Genomic DNA, 20,527 nt, shown 5'->3' with positions numbered 1-20,527 from the left:
AGGAGTTACAAGTGGTTAGTTAATTATATTTTGTGAGCTCATCTAAAGTGAGGACGTTTTATGCCTTGCAACACATTTACAAATGAGTTATAAAGTTTACACTTGCATTTATTCATTTAGCCAACAGATTCACCCAAAGCGACTTACACATGTCAGTGAAATTAAAGTGCAAGGCCACATTGGTGGACACCGGGGTTTGAACCCCCAACTTTATGGGTTACTGCATGTTTACCCGGCTCCCTATCCACTACACTACCTCTGCCCAGTGGTATTACAACAGTCAATTCAAAAATATAATATAGATATGCGTGTTTACTATGAACAAACCATTTTTACCTGTGTGTAAACATGATTTACAGATGAGAATTAATGTAGGAATAATGCTTTACAAATGAAGAATACAGCATTTAATAATAGTTTATGTTTAATAACAGTGTGTAGTAGAAGAAAACAGAAACTCTTGCATAGTTGTAGGGGTTTCTATCTGGGCTAAGGTAGTGTAGTGGATAAGGAGCTGGACTAGCATGCAGTAGCTTGAAAAGTTGGGGGTTCGATTCCCGGCCTTCACTGTTATGTCAATGGCCTTCAATTTAATTGACATGTGTACGTCGCTTGTCTGCTAAATGAATGAATGTGAATGTAATCTTTACAACTCATTTGAAAATGTGTTGCAAGGCATAGAAAGCCCTCACTTTAGATAAGCTCACAAAATATCATTGACTAACCACTTGTAACCCCTGAGTTAATCATGAATTATAGTATTAGGAAGTGGTTTATAAAATATGTATCCTCACCCTAACTAATCATTAGTGCATGTGTATATTGCATAATTTATTAAGTATTAACAATAATTCATAAACATATTTTAGATATAGGCTTATTTACTATGAACAAACTATTTATAACTGTGTGTACAAATACTTTATTTATGAGAATTAACATAGGAACAATGCTTTACAAATGATGAACAAAGCATTTTGTAATAGTTTGCAACTGGTTTATAATAAGAAAATGATATCATTATAAGTGGTTGTTTCATTACTTATTAAGTATAAATTATGTACTTACAAACATATTTTTTGGATAGGCTTATTTACTATGAACAAACCATTTATAATTGTGTGAACAAATGCTTTACTGATGATAAATTATGTATGAACAAGAAATTACTAATGATGAACAAACCATTAACTAATAAGTAACAAAGGCTTAATAAATGATGAATTGTGTGTAGTTATTATAAAGTGTTACCGAGATTGCTTATATAGTCCTCCTCATAATAGGGAGATTCTATTGGTGGGATGTATATGGCACAAAGGTATATATCATCAATTGATATACCAGAGCTCTTTTTTAATTTTAGCCAACAGTGTGATTTCCCTATTTGGATGATAGAAAGGTGATTAGTAAGGTTTTCCTTGTACCACACCAATATTCCCCCAGAGTTTCTGCCATGACATATGCCATTGAGTTTGAGCGAGGAGATTACAATTTCATTGTATCCCTTAGGACAGTGTGTGGGTGTCTCTGTGCGGCACCATGTTTCAGTGAGGATAAGAATATCCACATTTTCAATGTTTTTCAAAAACTCGGGTTGAGTACTCTTAATACCAAACGTTGAGGAGTAGAGTCCTTGTATGTTCCAACAACTAACATAAAATTAATTCATACTTTCACAAAATGGACAAATTCAATGGAACAGATTAAAGAAGTTATTTGAATAGAGTAGGCTAATCAAATCAATTTTGCAAACTTTCCTATCCTGTTCTTGTGTATTTGGATCCCGTCATACATATCCCTCAGGCTGATGGTGGGATGGTGTGCCATATGCACATTAGGCAGGGTTGTGCATCCTCTGTAGACATCCGAATTTATGCCATTGATGACGTGAGGTGGTGTGTCGTATCTTGGTAGTAGGGTCGAGACAACCACGCGGGCATCAGGGAACATATTACTGGCTTTTTTTGCTGCATTGCACAGGGCCTCAGCAGTGGCCCTGTGTAGATAGTGTAGGTCATTGGTGCCAGTGTGAATGATGATTACCTGTGGGTTTCCCAGAGTCTTTCTTTCCAGCAGCTGTAATGCCTGCTTGGTTGTGCTGCAGTGTTTGAGGAGGAACGGGTGTTGTGGAAATAGTCTCTCAAGGTCCAGAAATTTCCTATTTGAGTCCATCAGCAAGACAACCTGCGGACGGCCATCTGCTGTTCTGCTTGGCAGGGGTGTTGGGTGGGGTGGCTGGCTGTGAGAAGAGGGTGTAGCTTTGGGAAGAGCTGGTCTGCTTGTGGAAAGTTGTGCCACTGGAGTAATTCCATCTGTTGGTGTTTTGACCGATGTACTTGGGTTATGGCAGTTTTTTATGGGTGCAGCATGGAGGCTGTGTACAGGCCTGTAGGTTAACTAGTTGTTCTTTCATCTCCTGCAGTTGTGTTGTGAAGGACTTTTCTCTGCTGTTGGCATGTTTTTCTAAGTTGGTTATATGTTGCCTTAGTTCTTTATTTTCGTCCTGTACCTCCTTCAAAGTACTCCTGAAAGCAGCGGTGATTGTATTGATGTCAGCTTTAAGTTGTTGAACCTCATGTCTGAGTTGCTGCACCAAGTTGCTGTTGCTTGACTAATGGAGGCCTGTATCTGCTCCCTGAACTCAGTAAAGTCCAGCTCCAGCGGTGCCAAGCTGTCCCTCAGCTGCCTATCATGAGAAGGGGGAGGGGGTGCTGTGGGCAGAGGGGGCTCCTTGTCTGCGTGGTCTACAACTGCACCTCCTTTCTTTGTGTGCATTGACAAGGACTTCATCTCCAACGATAGCTGAGATGTTCAACACAACAGATACTCCCCCCCTTTCCCAGATGGAATTCAGGTCAGAGTGCGGATCTCTTTTATCGTCTGCTTCACGCCGATCAAAAGGCTCAAGTGCAAGTCAGGCTGCAGCACAAGCACGAGCTAACGCTGAGGCTACCCGTACCAGAGCTGAGTTTGCCAAACGGCAAATCAACATTGAGGTCGAGAGAGCACGCATCGAGGAAAGACTAAATGCTCTAAAGCAGGAGGGTGCAGCTGAAGACCCAACTGAACATATCGAGTTGCCTATCCCAGGTATTCCAGTTTCAACACCTGGGCCTATCAAACGCATTGAAGAATATATCAAAACCCACTTCAATAGCGAACATGATATAAAAAAGGAGAAAAAAGACATTGGGGAATCTCAATGGGAGTTCAAGGATTCACATGACCTGGATCATCATGTGCCACAACCAACCACTCAGTATGCACCCAGGTATGCTACAGAGACTCCCACCAGATGGCAGCCTGATCAGGCTCCACCCACCTTTAACCGAACAGACAACACCCACATGCGAAGGAAATCAACATCCAGAGCGACAGAAATGTCTGATCTTGCTACCTACCTTGCACGTCGTGATCTGCTGACATCTGGCTTGAAGGTATTCGACAATAGGCCAGAGACCTACATATCCTGGAAGTCTATGTTTCGCAATGGCATAGAAGGTCTAAACCTCAAAGCCAGCGAAGAGCTCGATCTACTCACAAAGTGGCTTGACGGGGAGTCTCTTCAACACGCCATTAGGATTAGAGCAGTCCACGTGAACAATCCGGAGACAGGCCTTCAACGTTTATGGCAACGGTTGGACAAGAATTACGGCTCATCAGAGGTCATTGAAGCATCTCTATTTAAGCGTCTGGAGAATTTCCCCAGAGTCTCCTACAAGGACAACCACCTTTTGCAAGAACTCGCAGATCTTCTTCTCGAGCTGCAAGCAGCAAAGAATGAAGGTTATCTACCGGGCCTCAGTTATCTTGATACGTCGAGGCATAAACCCCATAGTAGAAAAGCTTCCCCATAACCTCCAAGAGGCATGGATCAAACAAGGAACAAGGTACAAGAATGAACATAATGGTCTTTATCCACCTTTTTCTTATTTTGTCAAGTTTGTTAACAGCCATGCTGAAATGAAAACAGACCCCAGCTTTACATTGCAAGGCTCTAGCATGCTCCCCCTCAAAGCAGAAAAGACACTAGTAAAGCAAGCAAAATTCAGAACCCCCATCACAGCAAACAAAACACAGGTTGAGACGACACACACCAGCACTGATACTCCCCCTGCTGGTCCAGATAAACAATGTCCCATTCACAAGAAGCCACATTCACTAGCTAAATGTAGGGGCTTCAGAATGAAGACAATGGCTGAGAGGAGAAATTTGCTGAAAGAGCATCAATCTGCTACAAATGTTGCATGTCTACAGAACACAGGGCCAAAGACTGTAAAGCCGTGATTCACTGTGTAGAGTGCAATAGCAATGGTCATGTTTCAGCATTGCATGCTGGACCACCCCCATGGTCAATTAAAGAGCCTAACACATCCACAGGGGGTCAAGGCGGGGAGCAAGACAACCCAGACTCCACTGTGACCACATCCAGCTGCACAGAGGTATGTGGGAAAGGGCTCCAAGGAAAGTCGTGTTCTAAAATCTGCCTGGTCAACATCTATCACAAAGCGTTTCCTGATAAGAAGAGAAAAATGTATGCAATGTTAGATGACCAAAGTAATGTATCGCTGGCAAGGACAACCCTTTTTGACATCTTTGGTGTACAGAGTGAAGCACTACTGTACACAATGAAGACATGCTCTGGCATAACAAACACTAGTGGGAGAAGAGCCAATGGATTCATTGTTGAGGGGATCGATGGAAAGGTGTCTATGCCATTGCCGACACTCACCGAATGCAACCAGATTCCTGATAATAGGTGGGAGATCCTGACTCCAGAGGCAGCGCCACACCACCCTCATCTTCAGGCCATTGCATCCCAGAAACCCCCATTGGATCCTTCAGCAGAGATCCTTCTCCTCCTAGGCAGGGACATCATTCGGGCTCACAAGGTGCGCAGTCAGCTTAACATGACGCTCCTTACGCTCAATGTCTTGACCTGGGGTGGGTGATCATAGGGGATGTTTGCCTCACAGGAGCTCATAAACCTACTGTGAGCTCTTTCAAGACAAACATACTTCAAAATGGGCGACCCAGTTTTCTCTCCCCCTGTGAAAACAGAATCCATGTTAGGGAAAGGTTTACAGACACTAGCCCCCTCTTAGGAAAAACGCAGCCCAAAGACGATATAGGCAAACTCATCTTCAAGCAAACAGAGCAGGATGATAAGCTGGCACTATCTGCAGAAGATGAATTGTTTCTAAATATCATGAGCAAAGAATTCTGCAAAGATGAGGCAAACAGTTGGGTAGCACCACTCCCTTTTCGTTTCCCTCGACAACGCCTGCCCAACAACAGAGACCAAGCTCTCCATCGGCTGATGTCACTCCGTCGCACATTAACTAAGAAGCCTGCGATGAAGGACCATTATGTGGAGTTCATGGAGAAGATGTTAATCAAGGAACATGCCGAAATTGCCCCTCCCATCACAGCTGGTCAAGAATGCTGGTATCTCCCAAGCTTCGGGATTTACCACCCTCAGAAGCCGGGCAAGATCAGGATAGTCTTTGATTCGAGTGCCCAGTGCAACAACATCTCTCTCAATGAGGTGCTGCTCAAGGGCCCAGATCTCAACAACACTCTGGTTGGGGTGCTCATCCGTTTCAGACTTGAGCAATATGCTGTAATGGCAGACGTGGAGCAAATGTTCCACAACTTCATCGTTAAAGAAGAGCATCGTGATTACCTTCGGTTCCTGTGGTTCCAGAACCACAACATGGATGGAGAAATTGCAGAGTTTCGAATGAGGGTCCATGTGTTCGGAAATTGTCCATCACCATCAGTTGCTATCTATGGGCTAAAAAGGACTGCCATTGAAGCTGAGGAAGAGTATGGTAGGGACACAAGGCTATTCATCGAACGCCACTTTTATGTGGATGATGGATTGAAATCCTTTTCTTCTGAGACTGAGGCCATTGATGTGCTGCGCAGAACACAGAAAATGCTCGCACAGTCAAACATACGCCTGCACAAGATCTCATCCAACAGCCCCACCATCACAAGCGCCTTCCCTGACGAAGATCTACTGGCCTGCAGGGCCTTGACCTTGGGCAAAGCTCACCACCTGTACAGCGCAGCTTAGGTTTGGGGTGGGACCTTTCCACAGACCTGTTCATGTTTCAGGTGACAATCAGTGAAAAGCCATACACTAAACGTGGAGTGCTATCAGTCATCAACAGCCTCTACGACCCCCTTGGCTTCGCGGTGCCTTTGGCGGGGCCAAGCATTGAAGGTCGCTTTATTTTGAGAGAGATCTCCTCTGATGTGTGTGACTGGGATGCTGAACTGCCAAAAGACAAACAGGCCCAGTGGGAAAGATGGAAAGACTCTCTGAAGCACTTACAGCAGTTGAACATCCCAAGAATGTACACTTCCATTCCTTCATCAGCAGCACAAAGGAAAGAGATAAACATTTTCTGTGACGCATCCACAAAAGCTGTAGGGGCTGTTGCCTATCTGAAGATTACAAATGCCGATGGCTATAGTGAAGTGGGCTTCCTTCTCGGTAAAGCAAGGCTTGCTCCAAAACCAGACATCACCATTCCGAGACTGGAGCTCTGCGCGGCAGTGCTGGCCGTTGAAGTAGCAGAGTTAGTCCAAGAAGAACTGGACATCGACGTGGACGATGTGAACTTTTTCACACACTCAAAGGTCGTGCTGGGTTACATCTTCAATGAGAAGAGACGTTTTTACGTCTATGTTCATAACCGCGTGGAACGTATCAGGCGATCTACAAGGGCAAATCAGTGGCATTATGTGCCCACTCATTTAAATCCAGCTGACCATGCCACAAGAGCGCTGCCCGCTGAACGGCTGTGTTTCTCCACATGGCTAAGTGGACCTCCTTTCCTTACTGACTCAAAGCAAAGTGAAATACAAGAGAAGCCTTTCAACCTGGTTGACCCTGTAACTGATCCAGAGCTGCGGCCAGAGGTTGTGACCTGTGCTACCACTCTGTCAAAAGGTGATCTTGGAAGTGCTAGGTTTGAAAGATTCTCCAGCTGGAACCTGCTGTTGAGGGCAGTAGCTAGGCTGCAACACATTGCCAAGTCCTTCAAGCACAGACCAGAGAGTGCCTGTCATCACTGGCATGTATGTAGTTTGCACCTTGATGAAGACCAGCTTCAACAGGCAAGAGCCACAATCATTCGTGCTGTTCAAAGTGAGGTCTTTGCTGAAGATTTCAAACACGCTGAACAAGGTGAGCCTGTCAAAAGATCAAGCCCACTCAGCAAGTTGTGTCCATTTGTGGACGAAAGTGGACTTCTCAGAGTCGGAGGTAGGCTGGCAAGATCACAGTTACCTACAGGGGAAACACATCCTATCCTCATTCCGGGAAGACATCATGTGACTGAGCTCTTAGTCAGACATTTTCATGAAAGGGTGTACCACCAGGGTAGACATTTCACTGAAGGGGCTGTTAGAGCTGCAGGATTTTGGATTGTGGGAGGAAAGAGAGCGGTCAGCAGTATGACCTACAACTGTGTCACTTGTCGCAGGCTGAGAGGCAGACAACAAGAACAGATCATGGCGGACCTGCCTGAGGACAGATTGAGCACAGACCCACCGTTCACATATGTGGGCCTAGACGTGTTTGGGCCTTGGCATGTCATGGTCAGGAAGACAAGGGGAGGTCAAGCAGAGGCCAAGACATGGGCTGTCATCTTCACGTGCATGAGTGTGCGTGCCATACATATCGAAATCATAGAATCAATGGACACATCATCATTCATCAATGCCCTGCGTCGTTTTTTTGCCATCAGAGGTGCTGCAAAACTGCTCAGATCGGATTGTGGGACCAACTTTGTGAGTGCCTGCAAGGAGCTGCAAATTGACAAGAAGGGTTGCCACAACAGCGAAATTGATACTTACCTCAAAAACCACGGTTGCCAGTGGCAGTTCAATCCTCCTCATGCTTCACACATGGGCGGATCCTGGGAGCGCATGATAGGGGTTTCCCGTCGGATCTTGGACGCAATGCTACTGCAACATGGATATGCTAATCTCACTCATGAAGTGTTGGTAACATTCATGGCTGAGGTAACTGCAATAGTAAATGCACGGCCTATCACAACAGTTTCCACAGATCCAGAGCATCCTGCGATTCTTACCCCTGCCATGCTGCTCACACGGAAGTCTGGCACACCGCCGGTACCACCAGGGCAGTTTGAAGGACGCGACCTCTTCAGGGCACAGTGGCGACGTGTGCAGCACTTGGCCAATGTCTTCTGGGTTCGATGGAGGAAAGAATACATCAGCGGGCTCCAAGATCGGCGCATATGGCGGACAGCGAGACCAAATCTACAAGAAGGAGATGTGGTCCTGCTTAAAGAGGAACGATTGGCCAGTCGGGCTCATCACTAAAGCCTTTCCCAGTGAGGACGGCAGAGTGAGGAAGATTGAGGTGAAGGTTGTTTGTGATGGCGAGCAAAGACTTTACCTGCGCCCCATCAATGAGGTCGTCCTGTTGGTGTCTAAGGACACTGTTTAAGAGACTGGATTGTCTTGATATCCTTTTGGAACTGTTTGCATAGGTTTGTTTGGGTGACATCCTTAAGATGTCAGACGGGGAGTGTTCTGTCCCTGGGTTTTGTAGTGAATACTTCCTGTTTCTAAGTAGATGCTGCCACCTAGCGGTGGTTTCCGATAGTGAGATTAAGCACACGTAAACCAATGTTAGTCAATGTTGTAAGTGCATTTGAAGTGGAAAGACGGTGGAATTCGTGTGCATGTCTTTGTTTATATTACGCCCTCGACACGGGACAATCTGTACGTTTGGATGATATAATTTAGTTAAGCTATGTGTTTAGCCTTACTTTGCATATGTATTTTGCGTTTGTATTGCTATATGATAGTAAAAAACCTTGACTAGCGTCCTAGGCTAGTTTATAGCTAACTTGGTACTGTTCAGAAATAGCTAACGCTGTTTGACCCGTGGCGGAATAATGTGTTTGTCATTTACATGTATGCACAAAATGATAGCTTTATTAATTGAAATCTCCTTTATTTTTGTATTTTCAGTTTTACAAATTGTGGTTTCCAAGTAAACACTCTCAAACAGCATCAGTGTCTTGAGCACTTACTGGACCCTTGTTTAGCTCGCTGTCTAGGCTGTGTAGAGCCACATAGCTGAGGGCAGAAGAGTATTTCAATATTTAGTCCTTGCTTTCCGGATGACTATCAGGTAGAGATGTCTGTGCCTACCTTGCTGCTGGTTGGGTTGTTAGTGGCACGCCCTTAAAGATTGGTTCATTGAAGCTCTTTTGATCTTTGTTGTAGCTCTTGTTTGCTAATCTCTGCTATTGGGGTTGCTGCTGTTCACTTGTAGCATAGTCCTCAGGGTAATTCAAGCTTATTTTGGTGTTTTGTTGTCTCTTCTTTTGCGAATATCACTTTTATCTTCAGACAAGATCTTCTCTTAGTTTTTATAAGTAATTATTTAAAAATTTCTCCCAAAATTCTGGCCATTTTCTGTCCAAATATTTAAAAAGTTTAGGAGCTCATTTTAGTTGTGGCTCTTCGGAATTCGGAACTCTCTCTCGTCTTGGCTTTTCTCTCTCTCTCGTCTTGGCTTCTCTCTCTCTCTCTCTCTCTCTTGTCTTGGCTTCTCTCTCTCGTCTTGGCTTCTCTCTCTCTCTCTCTCTCTCTCGTCTTGGTTTCTCTCTCTCTCTCTCTCTTGTCTTGGCTTCTCTCTCTCTCTCTCTCTCTTGTCTTGGCTTCTCTCTCTCGTCTTGGCTTCTCTCTCTCTCTCTCGTCTTGGCTTCTCTCTCTCTCTCTCTTGTCTTGGCTTCTCTCTCTCTCGTCTTGGTTTCTCAATTCAATTCAATTCAAAATGCTTTATTGGCATGACAAATAAGACATTCGTGTTGCCAAAGCAGTCATACAAAGTATGGAGGGAACATGGAATAAGACACAGAAAAGCTAAGTGTCTATATATATATATATATATATATATATATATACACATACATAGACATAAGTGTACACTATATCACAGTATAACAATAACAACACAGAAACATAATATATACACACACATATACGTACACATATACGTATATACATGTAGAGATGAGCATAGCTTTAGAACAGGACAATATATATATATATATATATTCTCTATAGGGATAAGAATATAAATATAAATAAATGAAACAAAATAAAATTAAGTTATGCTAGAGTCTCTCAGCTTATGACAGTGTGAAATGTATCTTGCTGCTAGAGGGGCTGAATGTCCCTCTCCTGAAAGGATAGCCAGTTTTTCATGTGTGCCCATGTGTGTGTGTGCATATGTGTGTGTGTGCCCATGGCTTCAAAGTTTGGGTAATATGTTTTAAGACTAGGGAAAGATGCATCTCTTATGTCTTTATATTTATCACAGTGAAGAAGAAAGTGCTCCTCTGTCTCAACCTTCCCTGTCTGGCAGTGACCACATATTCTTTCCTCTTTGGGCAGCCAGGTTTTCCTGTGCCTGCCCGTTTCCACTGTAAGATTGTGGTCACTTAGCCTGTACTTGGTCAGGATCTGCCTCTGCTTCGTATGTCTGACAGAGGAGAGATACTCTGTCAATTTATATTCTCGATTTAGGGTCAGATAGAAATTCATTCTGCTTTGACTGGTAGTTTGATTTCTCCAATGTTCCAAATAGTGTTCTTTTGCTTGTTTGATGACATTTTTGACACTAATTGCTGATTTAGAAGCAGTACTGGTCTGAGCATGTTGTATATTAGTGTTTGTTATGGAGTTAGTGAGCTTCAGTACCAGTTGGCACAAGGGGCTCTTATTAGGGTTCTTTCTTGGGTTTTTAGGGCCTCAAAATGGAGTGTATTTTTGGGACTTGATTTTAAGTGCATCCAGAATTTCAGTGCTTGTTTTTGGATAGGTATTGCCAATGGGTAACGGCCTAATTCTGCCCTACATGCATTGTTTGGTGTTTTTGTTTGGACTTTAAGTATAAATTGACAGAATTCTGCATGTAGGGCTTCTGTTGGATGCTTGTCCCATGCAGTGTAGTTATGCATGCTGACTGGACCCCAAACTTCACTTCCATACAGCGCAATAGGCTGTATTATGCTGTCAAATAATTTGCACCAGATTGATATTGGTATATTTATATTGTAAAATTTAGATTTTATTGCATAGAGGGCTCTGTGGGCTTTTTCTTTGAGTGCATTCACTGCCATGCTGAAACTTCCTGATGCAGTAATGGCCAGACCGAGGTAAGTATACTGCATCGTGTGCTCTAGGGCGGTGCCACCAAGAGTGAACGTGTGTCTGTGTTCCTGACATCTGGGTTTCTTTTGAAAAATCATGACTTTTGTTTTTGTGGGGTTTACTGACAGGGCCCAGGTCTGGCAGTATTTTGCCAGTAGGTCCAAGTGTTGTTGGAGGCCTTGTTCAGAAGGGGATAGGAGGACCAGATCATCTGCAAAGAGCAGAAATTTGACCTCTGTGTTCTGGAGGGTGAGTCCAGGGCCTGCAGACTGTTCCAACTGCACCGCTAACTCATTGATGTAGATGTTGAACAGAGTTGGACTCAGACTGCAGCCTTGTCTCACTCCTCGTTTCTGTGTGAAGACTTCTGTTTGTTTTTTGCCAATTTTTACACTGCATTTATTGTTTGAATACATTGATTTGATCACATCATATACTTTACCCCCTACACCAGTTTCTAAAAGTTTGTAGTATAGTCCATTGTGCCAAATAGAGTCAAATGCTTTTTTAAAGTCGACAAAACATGCAAATATTTTCCCATTTTTCTTATCTTTTACGTATTTGTTGATTAGGGTGTGTAGGGTGTAAATGTGATCTGTAGTACGATGGTTTGGAAGAAAGCCAATTTGGTTTTTACACAGGGTATTGTGCTTGTTAAGGAAGGTTTGGATTCTTTCATTCAATATGCTACTAAATACCTTCCCCAGATTACTGTTCACACAGATACCTCTGTAATTATTAGGGTCCAATTTGTCTCCACTTTTATGAATTGGTGTAATAATTCCTTGATTCCAGATGTCAGGAAAACAGCCTGAACTTAGAACAAGATTGAATAATTTAAGCATTGCACTCTGCATCTCGGGTGTGCTCACCTTAAGCATTTCACTCCTGATGCTATCTTGCCCACAAGATTTATTGGGCTTTAAAGATCTAATTTTTTGTGATAATTCTTCACTGGAAATGGGGAAGTCCAGTGGATTTTGGTTGTCTTTAAATACCAATTCAAAAGTTTGTAATTTTTCTTTGATCTGGTTTTGATTTGTTTCTGTTAATTGTATTTCACTGTAAAGCTTTTGAAAATGCTCAATCCAAATGTTACCATTTTGAATGGGTACTTCTTTTGGTTCTTTTATGCTCAAATTGTTCCACCTATCCCAGAACTGATTTTTATTCATAGAGTCTTCGATCTCATAGATAAGTTTGTTGGTGTAGTGCTGTTTTTTTCTTTTGATAGTTTGTTTGTTTTTTGGGTCAGACAATATTCTTGTCTTAAATCTGTGTTTTGGGGGTGACGGTGTTTTAGGTTTGAGAGTTGTCTTACTTCTTTTCTCATATTTTTGCATGCTGTGTCAAACCATTTATCATATTTGGGTTTTTTGGTTTTTGCTCTCTGGCTTTTCTTTAGCCCAGCATTTTTTGCAGCCGTGTGGAAAATAAGGTTTAGCTCTTGAACGGCCATGTTGACATTTTTTTTATCATTAGAGAAGGGTTTTTTAGTAAAGTTAGTTATTTTGTTAGTTAGTTTTGGTGAATTTAAGGCTTGTATGATTTTTTCTGAACTGTCTGTAGCCCATCTATACATTGGATTCAGTTTGTACATTTTACTGGGCTCCTTATGTGTGTTAGTAGAATGGTTAGTCATTTTTAGGAATATATTTAGTTGGTTATGGTCTGAAAGTGGAGTTTGTTGCCTGACAGTGAATGCACTGAAGTGGGAGGGGTCCATGTCAGTGATTGCATAATCCACTACACTGCTACCCAGGGGGTCGTTTCTAGAAAAGTTAGCAACGACGTTGCTCAACCACCATGGTACGACGCAACTTGCGACCAAACAACGACACTGTTACACCTGTTTCCAGAAAGCATCGTACCTGTGTCGCAATTCGCTACCTCCGACGTTCGAACACCATAGTTCCAACAACGTTGTTGATGATGCAGCGATACATATCATTGGTGGAAACAGTGGCAACGTGTAATACCCCACCCCCTAGAAATGTTCTGTCACGGCCTATGTCGACATGTTTCTAATCTAAACCGAGTGATTAATGCTGGTATTGTCATTGCCATCAGCCAAAACCTAAACATATTGCAAGCATATAAAACAGTTAACTTAAGCAGACCAATATGAGTCATTATTTGTGTTAAATATCTGTGTTGGAAAAAATATATAGCCTGGACAAATATCTGGGTATCCCTTAGGTTATCAATTGTCTCGTGGCTTAACGGCAGCGCATTGGTCCACTGCGCGCTCGGCCGGAGTTCGCATCCTATCTCTTCTTTTCATCTCTGAGTAAGAGTAGGCCTACGAGACACAACAATAGGTTTTGACTATACATATTTATGTATAGTTACTCTACATCGAGAGACCATAGGTACAATAGCCTACATCAGTCAAAAACAATTTAATCTAAGTGTCACACTAGTTCACCTGCAGGTAGAGAGAAGCAAGAGGACAATCTCACATCATAAGAAAATCGAACCTACAACGTTGGGATAATACGTCATCTGCTTTAGCCACTACACCATTTATCACTGCTGTTGTAAGGGTCTGGGAAGATTATAATACTAAAAGCAAGGCAATACTTGAATTAACATAAATAGCAAGAATGAGCCAAGTAGGGGAGTCAGTGTCTTAATCAAAATTAAGCTACAGGATAGATCAATCATTGAGTCACGAGATAAACATCCACTTCGCAATTTTTGGTTAGGCGGTTGTGATTTTTGGTTAGGCGCTCCGGACACCAACAGGAACTACCAAGGAACGACACAAGTGCGACTGCCTAGGGGCAGTAGTTCAAACGACCAAACTTTGCGTCCTTGTTTGCGATTGAGAGTTCGAACTACCCTTTCTAGAAACACCAAATCCAAGAACGATGGAGCGAACTACCAAGGTTGCGATGCAAGTTAGCAAACGATGCTTTCTAGAAACGACCCCCAGGACTGAAGAATACGTGAACCTCCCCAAAGAGTCCCCTCTGATCCTGCCATTAAGAATGTACAGGCCTAAGGCTTGACAGAGGTGCACTAACTCTTTACCACTGTTCTTCAACACACAGTCTAGGTTGTTCTGTGTTGTGGTCGTTGTTGAAAGGTGCAATGGTGACTGGCCAAACACATGTGCACTACCCTCAGGGTCAATAAAGTCAGGCTCAATGCCTGTCCGTGCATTAAAGTCTCCACACATTCTCTCTCTCTCTCTCTCTCTCGTCTTGGCTTCTCTTTATCTAAAATAAACAAACTCGAGCATTTCTCAACACACCTCTGCCCTCTGCACAGTAATGAACACCACTGCACTCTGCTCCCAAACATCCGCTTGGCTGCGCTCTCTCCTTCCTTCTGGCCCGTGGACCCTCCAAGCCAATATTTATTGTAGATTTGGTCGCCATGAAACTGAAGCACTCTGTCCTGGAGTGTATTGCAAATCTGAACCACACTGAGATGAGAACACATCTTCTCTACATATTATTTATGTGCTCAATTGCATATTATTTATGTGGTCAAGTGCATATTATTTATGTGCAGCAGTCATGCTGTGCAATCCCAAATCATAAAATGAAAATAATAACATAACCATATTCAATAGTATTCCATTCTATTTCAGATTTTTATTATATTTTTCAATCAGTGAGAACAATGTGCTTAGAGAGAAGGAGGGAGAGAGAAGGAGGGAGAGAGAGAAACAAACAAAGAAAAGAACAGCTGTAGTGAGTTACAGTAATTAAAGGGATAATCATTCAACAATAATCTTACTCCAGAATGACTGTGTCCCCTGTGGCGCGTTTGCTCTGCTCTTTTGGACACAGTTGTAGTCAGTGTTTGTTTGTTAGGGAGAGAAAAATCAGATGGTGTCCGTGTGTGTGTGTTAATGTTTCACAAAGAGGCACGGAATCTCATGTGTTTGTGTGTTAACGTTTCCCAAAGAGGCACAACATCTCTTACTTGCATTTTTATGTGCAAGATGGCTGGAACAGGAGTGTTTGTTTGGCCAAGACGAATGACATCGAACTTTGCTGACCTAAAGACACTCATGCATTCTACTGGCCAAACTTCAGTAGGACAAATAAGGCCTTCACACGTTATCTGAATAGTAAGGTAATTCACCAAGGAATTTGCTTTAGCCTTAATCCAAACATAACCCCTAACCCTAACATAAACCCTCACCCAAACATAACCCTAACCCTAATGTAAACCCTCACCCTAACATAAATCCTCACCCAAACATAACCCCTAACCCTAACGTAAACCCTCACCCTAACGTAAACTCTCATCCTAACGTAAACCCTAATCCAAACATAACCCCTAACCCTAACGTAAACCCTCAAACTAACGTAAACCCTAATCCAAACATAACCCCTAACCCTAACATAAACCCAAATCCTTTCTATAGAGGATTTTTTGAGTGCTGTGTCATTCATTAGAAAGTCTCTGCTGTTAGTCAGTTAGTCTGTTTTTGAGTTTGGAGATGTACCAACTCCACAACTGTTGCACTTCCCAGCCAGTTGGTGTAATAGATTGGCCACTATGAATCAGTGACAATAACTCAGACAAACAATCCAAATGGATGGCTTATTTAGAAATTTAAACTAAATAAAAAAAAATCAGGTTGTCACATTAATACCATGCAATCAGTTAAACCAATTAGAAGCCAATAATTATGCTATTATCAATCATTTCTTATTTAAAATGTGCAAAATTGGAAATGTCCTTGTTTGAGATATCTTGTCAAGTTACCATAGCTCTGAAATATTTCACAGGGCAGAGAACTTAGACAAATTTAAAGTCTAAAAAAAAAAAACTGTAAAATGGAGAAAGAAAGGAAAATAGCAAACTCAAGTGTTGCAATAAGCTTGTGAACTCAAGTCCTTGTGTTGTGCTTGTGTGAGCAAAGGAGTGTGTGTACTCTTAGCTAGTTGTGTCTCCTAACTTGATGCCTTTAAGCACAACTAACTTCTCAAAACAGTGTTGCATTCAGACAACCCCTGTTATTCAGTCCAGTAAAGGAAAATAAACGCTCTACTGGAGCAGTTTATTTACGTATTTTGCAAAATTGGAAATGTCCTTGTTTGAGGTATCTTGTCAAGTTACCATAGCACTGAAATATTTCACAGGTCAGAGAACATAGACAAATTTAAAGTCTAGAAAAAAACTGTAAAACAGAAAAAAGAAAGGAAAAAAGCAAACTCAAGTGTTGCAATAAGCTTGTGAACTCATGTCCTTGTGTTGTGCTTGTGTGAGCAAAGGAGTGTGTGTAATCTTACCTAGTCGCGTCTCCTCAGTTGATGCCTTTAAGCACAACTAACTTCTCAAAACAGTGTTGCATTCAGACGACTCCTGTTAATCAGTCCAGTAAAGGAATGTTTTTCTTAACTACAATTCATCATTATTTAATGTTTTTAAAATCATTTATATGACTCCAGACTTGTTTGTTCTGCAGAATGGCAGCCTATACATGAAGTCACACACACACACACACACGCACACACAAACACACCCACCCACACACACCCACACACACACACACACACACACACAAACAAACTAAAACACAAAGCACACCATCACAATTACACCCCCCTACACACAAGGCACAAACCCACAGAGGACAACTTTCACTGTTCCATGTTGACACTCTCTTTCCCCTAACGTGATGTTTCACACCATCACTGACCTTCTCACTTGGTTGCCTATGGTTCATTGTCTTGTGCAGCTGTAGTTACCAGGCTTTAAGAATTTAAGAATCACAGATTTGTAATCAAGTTTTTGAATTTTTGATTTCTTGTCCAGGAGGTTCCATGGCGGTGGAATTGAGCAACGACTCCACTTGCAACAGCTCCTCAGAGTACAAGCACACCACCTACGCCGTGGTCTACAGCCTGGTCTTCATCTTCGGCCTGCTCGGCAACGGCAGTGCCCTCTACGTGTTCTGCAAGCTGTCTGTCAAGAACCGGCTGTCCACCATCATCCTCATCAATCTGGCCGTGTCCGACCTGATCTTCATCCTCGCCCTGCCACTGCGCATTGGCTACTACATGCGGGAGTTGTGGTCCCAGTCGGGCGGCGGAGGTAGCGGCAGAGGAGGTTCGACGGGCTTGCGTCCGCACACCGAGCGTGAGGTGGACGTGCTGGACCTGGCGTGCCGGGTGTCCACCTACCTGTTCTACATCAGCATGTACTGCAGCATCTACTTCCTGATGGCGCTGAGCGTGTGTCGCTACCTGGTGCTGTCCGGCCGCCTGCGTCACCAGAACCGGGTCTACTGCCGCCGCGTGCGCCTCCTGTGCGCGGCCATCTGGACCTTCGTCGTGACCATCAACGTGGCGTACGTGGCGGCCGTGGGCGGCTTCCGGGTCAAGGCGAGGGGCTGCTTCGAGCCCAGCGGGGCGGACACCTGGAACTTCCTGTACGGGGTCAACACGCTGGCCGTGGTGGCGGGGTTCTCGCTGCCGCTGGTGCTGGTGCTGGCCTGCTACGCCCTGATGATCCGCCACGTCCTGGCGGCGCGGGCTGGGCGGAGGATGCGCGACGTGGCGCTGATCTGCCTGGTGCTGACGGTCTTCTGCCTGTGCTTCCTGCCCTACCACGTCCAGCGCACGCTGCACCTGGCCTACTCGCGGGAGCCCGCACCGTGCGAGACCCGGGTCCAGCTGGAGCGCAGCGTGGTGGCCACCCTCTGCCTGGCCGTGGCCAACAGCGTCCTGGACCCGCTCATCTTCCTGTTCGTGGGCAACGGCTTCCTGCAGGCGGTGCGCAAGACGCTGGCGGCGGCGGTCACTGGCGGTCACTGGCCCTGGGGGAAGGGCGATGGCTTCAGCTCGTCCAGCAGGGGCACCACATGCTCCCCCACGCCTCCCTCCCCCCACGCCCAGCAGCAGCCGCTGGTCTTTGTCCAGCCCCCGAGCCCAAAGCAGGACAGAGGAGACGATGGCGACAGCACTGCCCTGTAGTGACCTGACTCATGAAAGCATCAGCGAACGTGCCATCAACCTCAGAGCTTGGACTCAACTCAGTTAGAATGGCAGGTTTACGACAAGGAGGAGAAACTTTCTAGAAGTTCTAGATATTTCTTTGGTATGGCCCCAGAACAGTTAACCTTTTGCAGTTTGTTTATACAAGTCAGATACAATGCAAACAAATGGCTGAGCAAGAGTCAGATTGGATCAGAGTAATAAAAAAAAACTAAGTCTACCGTAAATCCTCAAATTGTGACCGGAGTCTTTTAATAACTTAGGCTGCGCAAAGCACAAGTCTTTATTTGGGCCTGGCTTATATTCAAGGTAGGACAAAGTGAAAATCCGCACACTGTAGAGCTCCATTAGATAGATAGATAGATAGATACTTTATTGATCCTCAAGGGGATTATATTCCAGGCAGGCCTTTATTTCTTATGAGTCTTCTGTTGTACAATTTTATTCTTACAAATAAAGTAGGCTAAAAGGCTACTCATAAAATAACAACTTGCCAGACACGGCTTCATGAACAATAAACAAATTAGAGTAGATTACGGCAAGTTAAGGATACATTTTTCAAACACATTTTATCGTGAGACATGCGTTTTGTTTGGAGCGGCTACAAGCTATCAAAAGCAGACAATTTTCGTTTTGGTTTGGGATTTTTATTTACTTTTGGACTGTTTGATATTGCTAAATGTTGGGACTGATGGACACTGAAATCTGGGGGTATTTGATGGTTGACTATTATGTTTTATGTAGTTGAAAGAGTGTCAGATTTCCTCACGCTTATTGCCAGACGTGCAGCCGCTTTCATTCCGTGTGCTGTGCTTTAATGGAAAAGCCTACTAGCCTAAATTGAGTTATTTTTAAATGATGTATGATTTAGGCCTACTTTTTTATTAAATCCGTAGGCTGGAATGCCTCGCGGCAACAATTGTGTTTAAATATAGCAGGCCTAGTGACTGCTTCAGCCTCTGGCAAGCTCAGAAGCGGGCGGCAAGCGACTGGTAGCTTGAGAGCGACGTGTTGGAGACTTTTCATTGGCAACAGTTTGGCAACTTTGAGGCCGACGGCCTATTAAACCAACCAACAATATAAAGTATTAAAAAGAGCTATTTTCTTTCATTGAGTTAAATCGAAACAATGTATTTTAGTGCTCGTGGACTGATAGCCCTACTGGTAGGCAATTATTACCCCGGCTTGTGTTTGGGGGCCGGCCTTTATTTGTCCGAATCGACCACGACCCGGCTATTATGCGAGGCCCAGCTATAAATAGAATCCCGGCCATAATTTGAGGATTTACAGTAATATGTTTCAGTTTCCTAGAATCGGTAAGAGTGACGTCAAGAGTTGCTTTTGAGTATGTTGCAACTCACAGAACAACACTCAGATACTGATCAGGAAATGAGTAATGCTGGTTTGGCATTTTGTCCAGTTCAACTTTTACATAATTTTGCTTTTTTAATTTTTCAAAGAACTATGCATGCTGTTCTGTTTTGGCTTTTACGTAGTGCCGTAATATCTGAATCCCCCTTTAAGCCACAGCACCTTAAAAGACCTGAGATACACTGTACCCACTGTACTTCCTGTGGGTTTGTCTTGTCTCTCGTTTCTGTTTGAGGCCCGCAAAGCCTCTCTGTGCTGCCCCCCCCCCCCACACACACACACACACCCCTGACAGCAGGAGACAGCTCCAGCTGACCACCCTGTTTTAGTCTTGCCCTGCCAGAGAGGCTGGTGTTTCTACGTGACTAAACAAAAGATCATAGCTGGAGCTGTTTTTTCTTTGTTTTGTGCAAAGTCATCAGTAACTCTCAGCACAGATACACACACGTGCACACACACGCACACATACACACACACACACACATACACACATACACACACAACACACACACACACGCACACATACACACACACACACACACACGGACAGAGACACAATACACACACACACACACATACACACATACACACACAACACACACACACACACACACACACACACACACGGACAGACACACAATACACACACATACACACAGGACTGATTCACACGCATGTACACACACTCCCACAACCACATGTTTTGCCCTATTGTGGGTTAATCTGTTGGAGAAACAATTATGTTCGAATGTAAAACCACTTGTTTGTGAAATAAAAACGAGCTCTTTTGGACCCAACCCAAAGATGACGTTCTTGTGTTTTGCCAACATCAACACGACTCAGTGTTAGCACATCCCAAGTCAGGGGCTGCGCGAGGCGAAGGAGTAACTGAAGGCCAGTCCGCACGTCCACAGGTCACGGAGGGAGAGCGGCTCAATTTCTCACAGCTCAGTGTCGGACTTCAAATGGGACCGGTG

The 20,527-nt window shown here is 43.8% G+C and overlaps 1 protein-coding gene across 1 annotated transcript in view; it reads left to right on the top strand.

Moving 5' to 3' along the window:
• LOC143121286 (cysteinyl leukotriene receptor 1-like) overlaps positions 1–20,322 on the top strand; it is a 28,504-nt gene extending 8,182 nt beyond the window's left edge. The window contains exon 2 of the mRNA XM_076281647.1: positions 16,999–20,322. Within this exon, the coding sequence (XP_076137762.1) occupies positions 17,007–18,158 (1,152 nt within the window). The 5' untranslated portion in view covers positions 16,999–17,006 and the 3' untranslated portion in view covers positions 18,159–20,322. The remainder of the gene's footprint in view (positions 1–16,998) is intronic.
• Positions 20,323–20,527: the final 205 nt, after the last annotated feature.

Source organism: Alosa pseudoharengus, unplaced genomic scaffold (genome assembly GCF_046254945.1).
Source record: "Alosa pseudoharengus isolate Yale_2024_CS ecotype anadromous, Long Island Sound unplaced genomic scaffold, YU_APseudo_1.1 YU_APseudo_1.1_scf_13, whole genome shotgun sequence".
Classification (NCBI taxonomy): domain Eukaryota; kingdom Metazoa; phylum Chordata; class Actinopteri; order Clupeiformes; family Clupeidae; genus Alosa; species Alosa pseudoharengus.
Note: the sequence above shows the minus strand (reverse complement) of the source record. Positions and strands in the feature narration are given on the sequence as shown.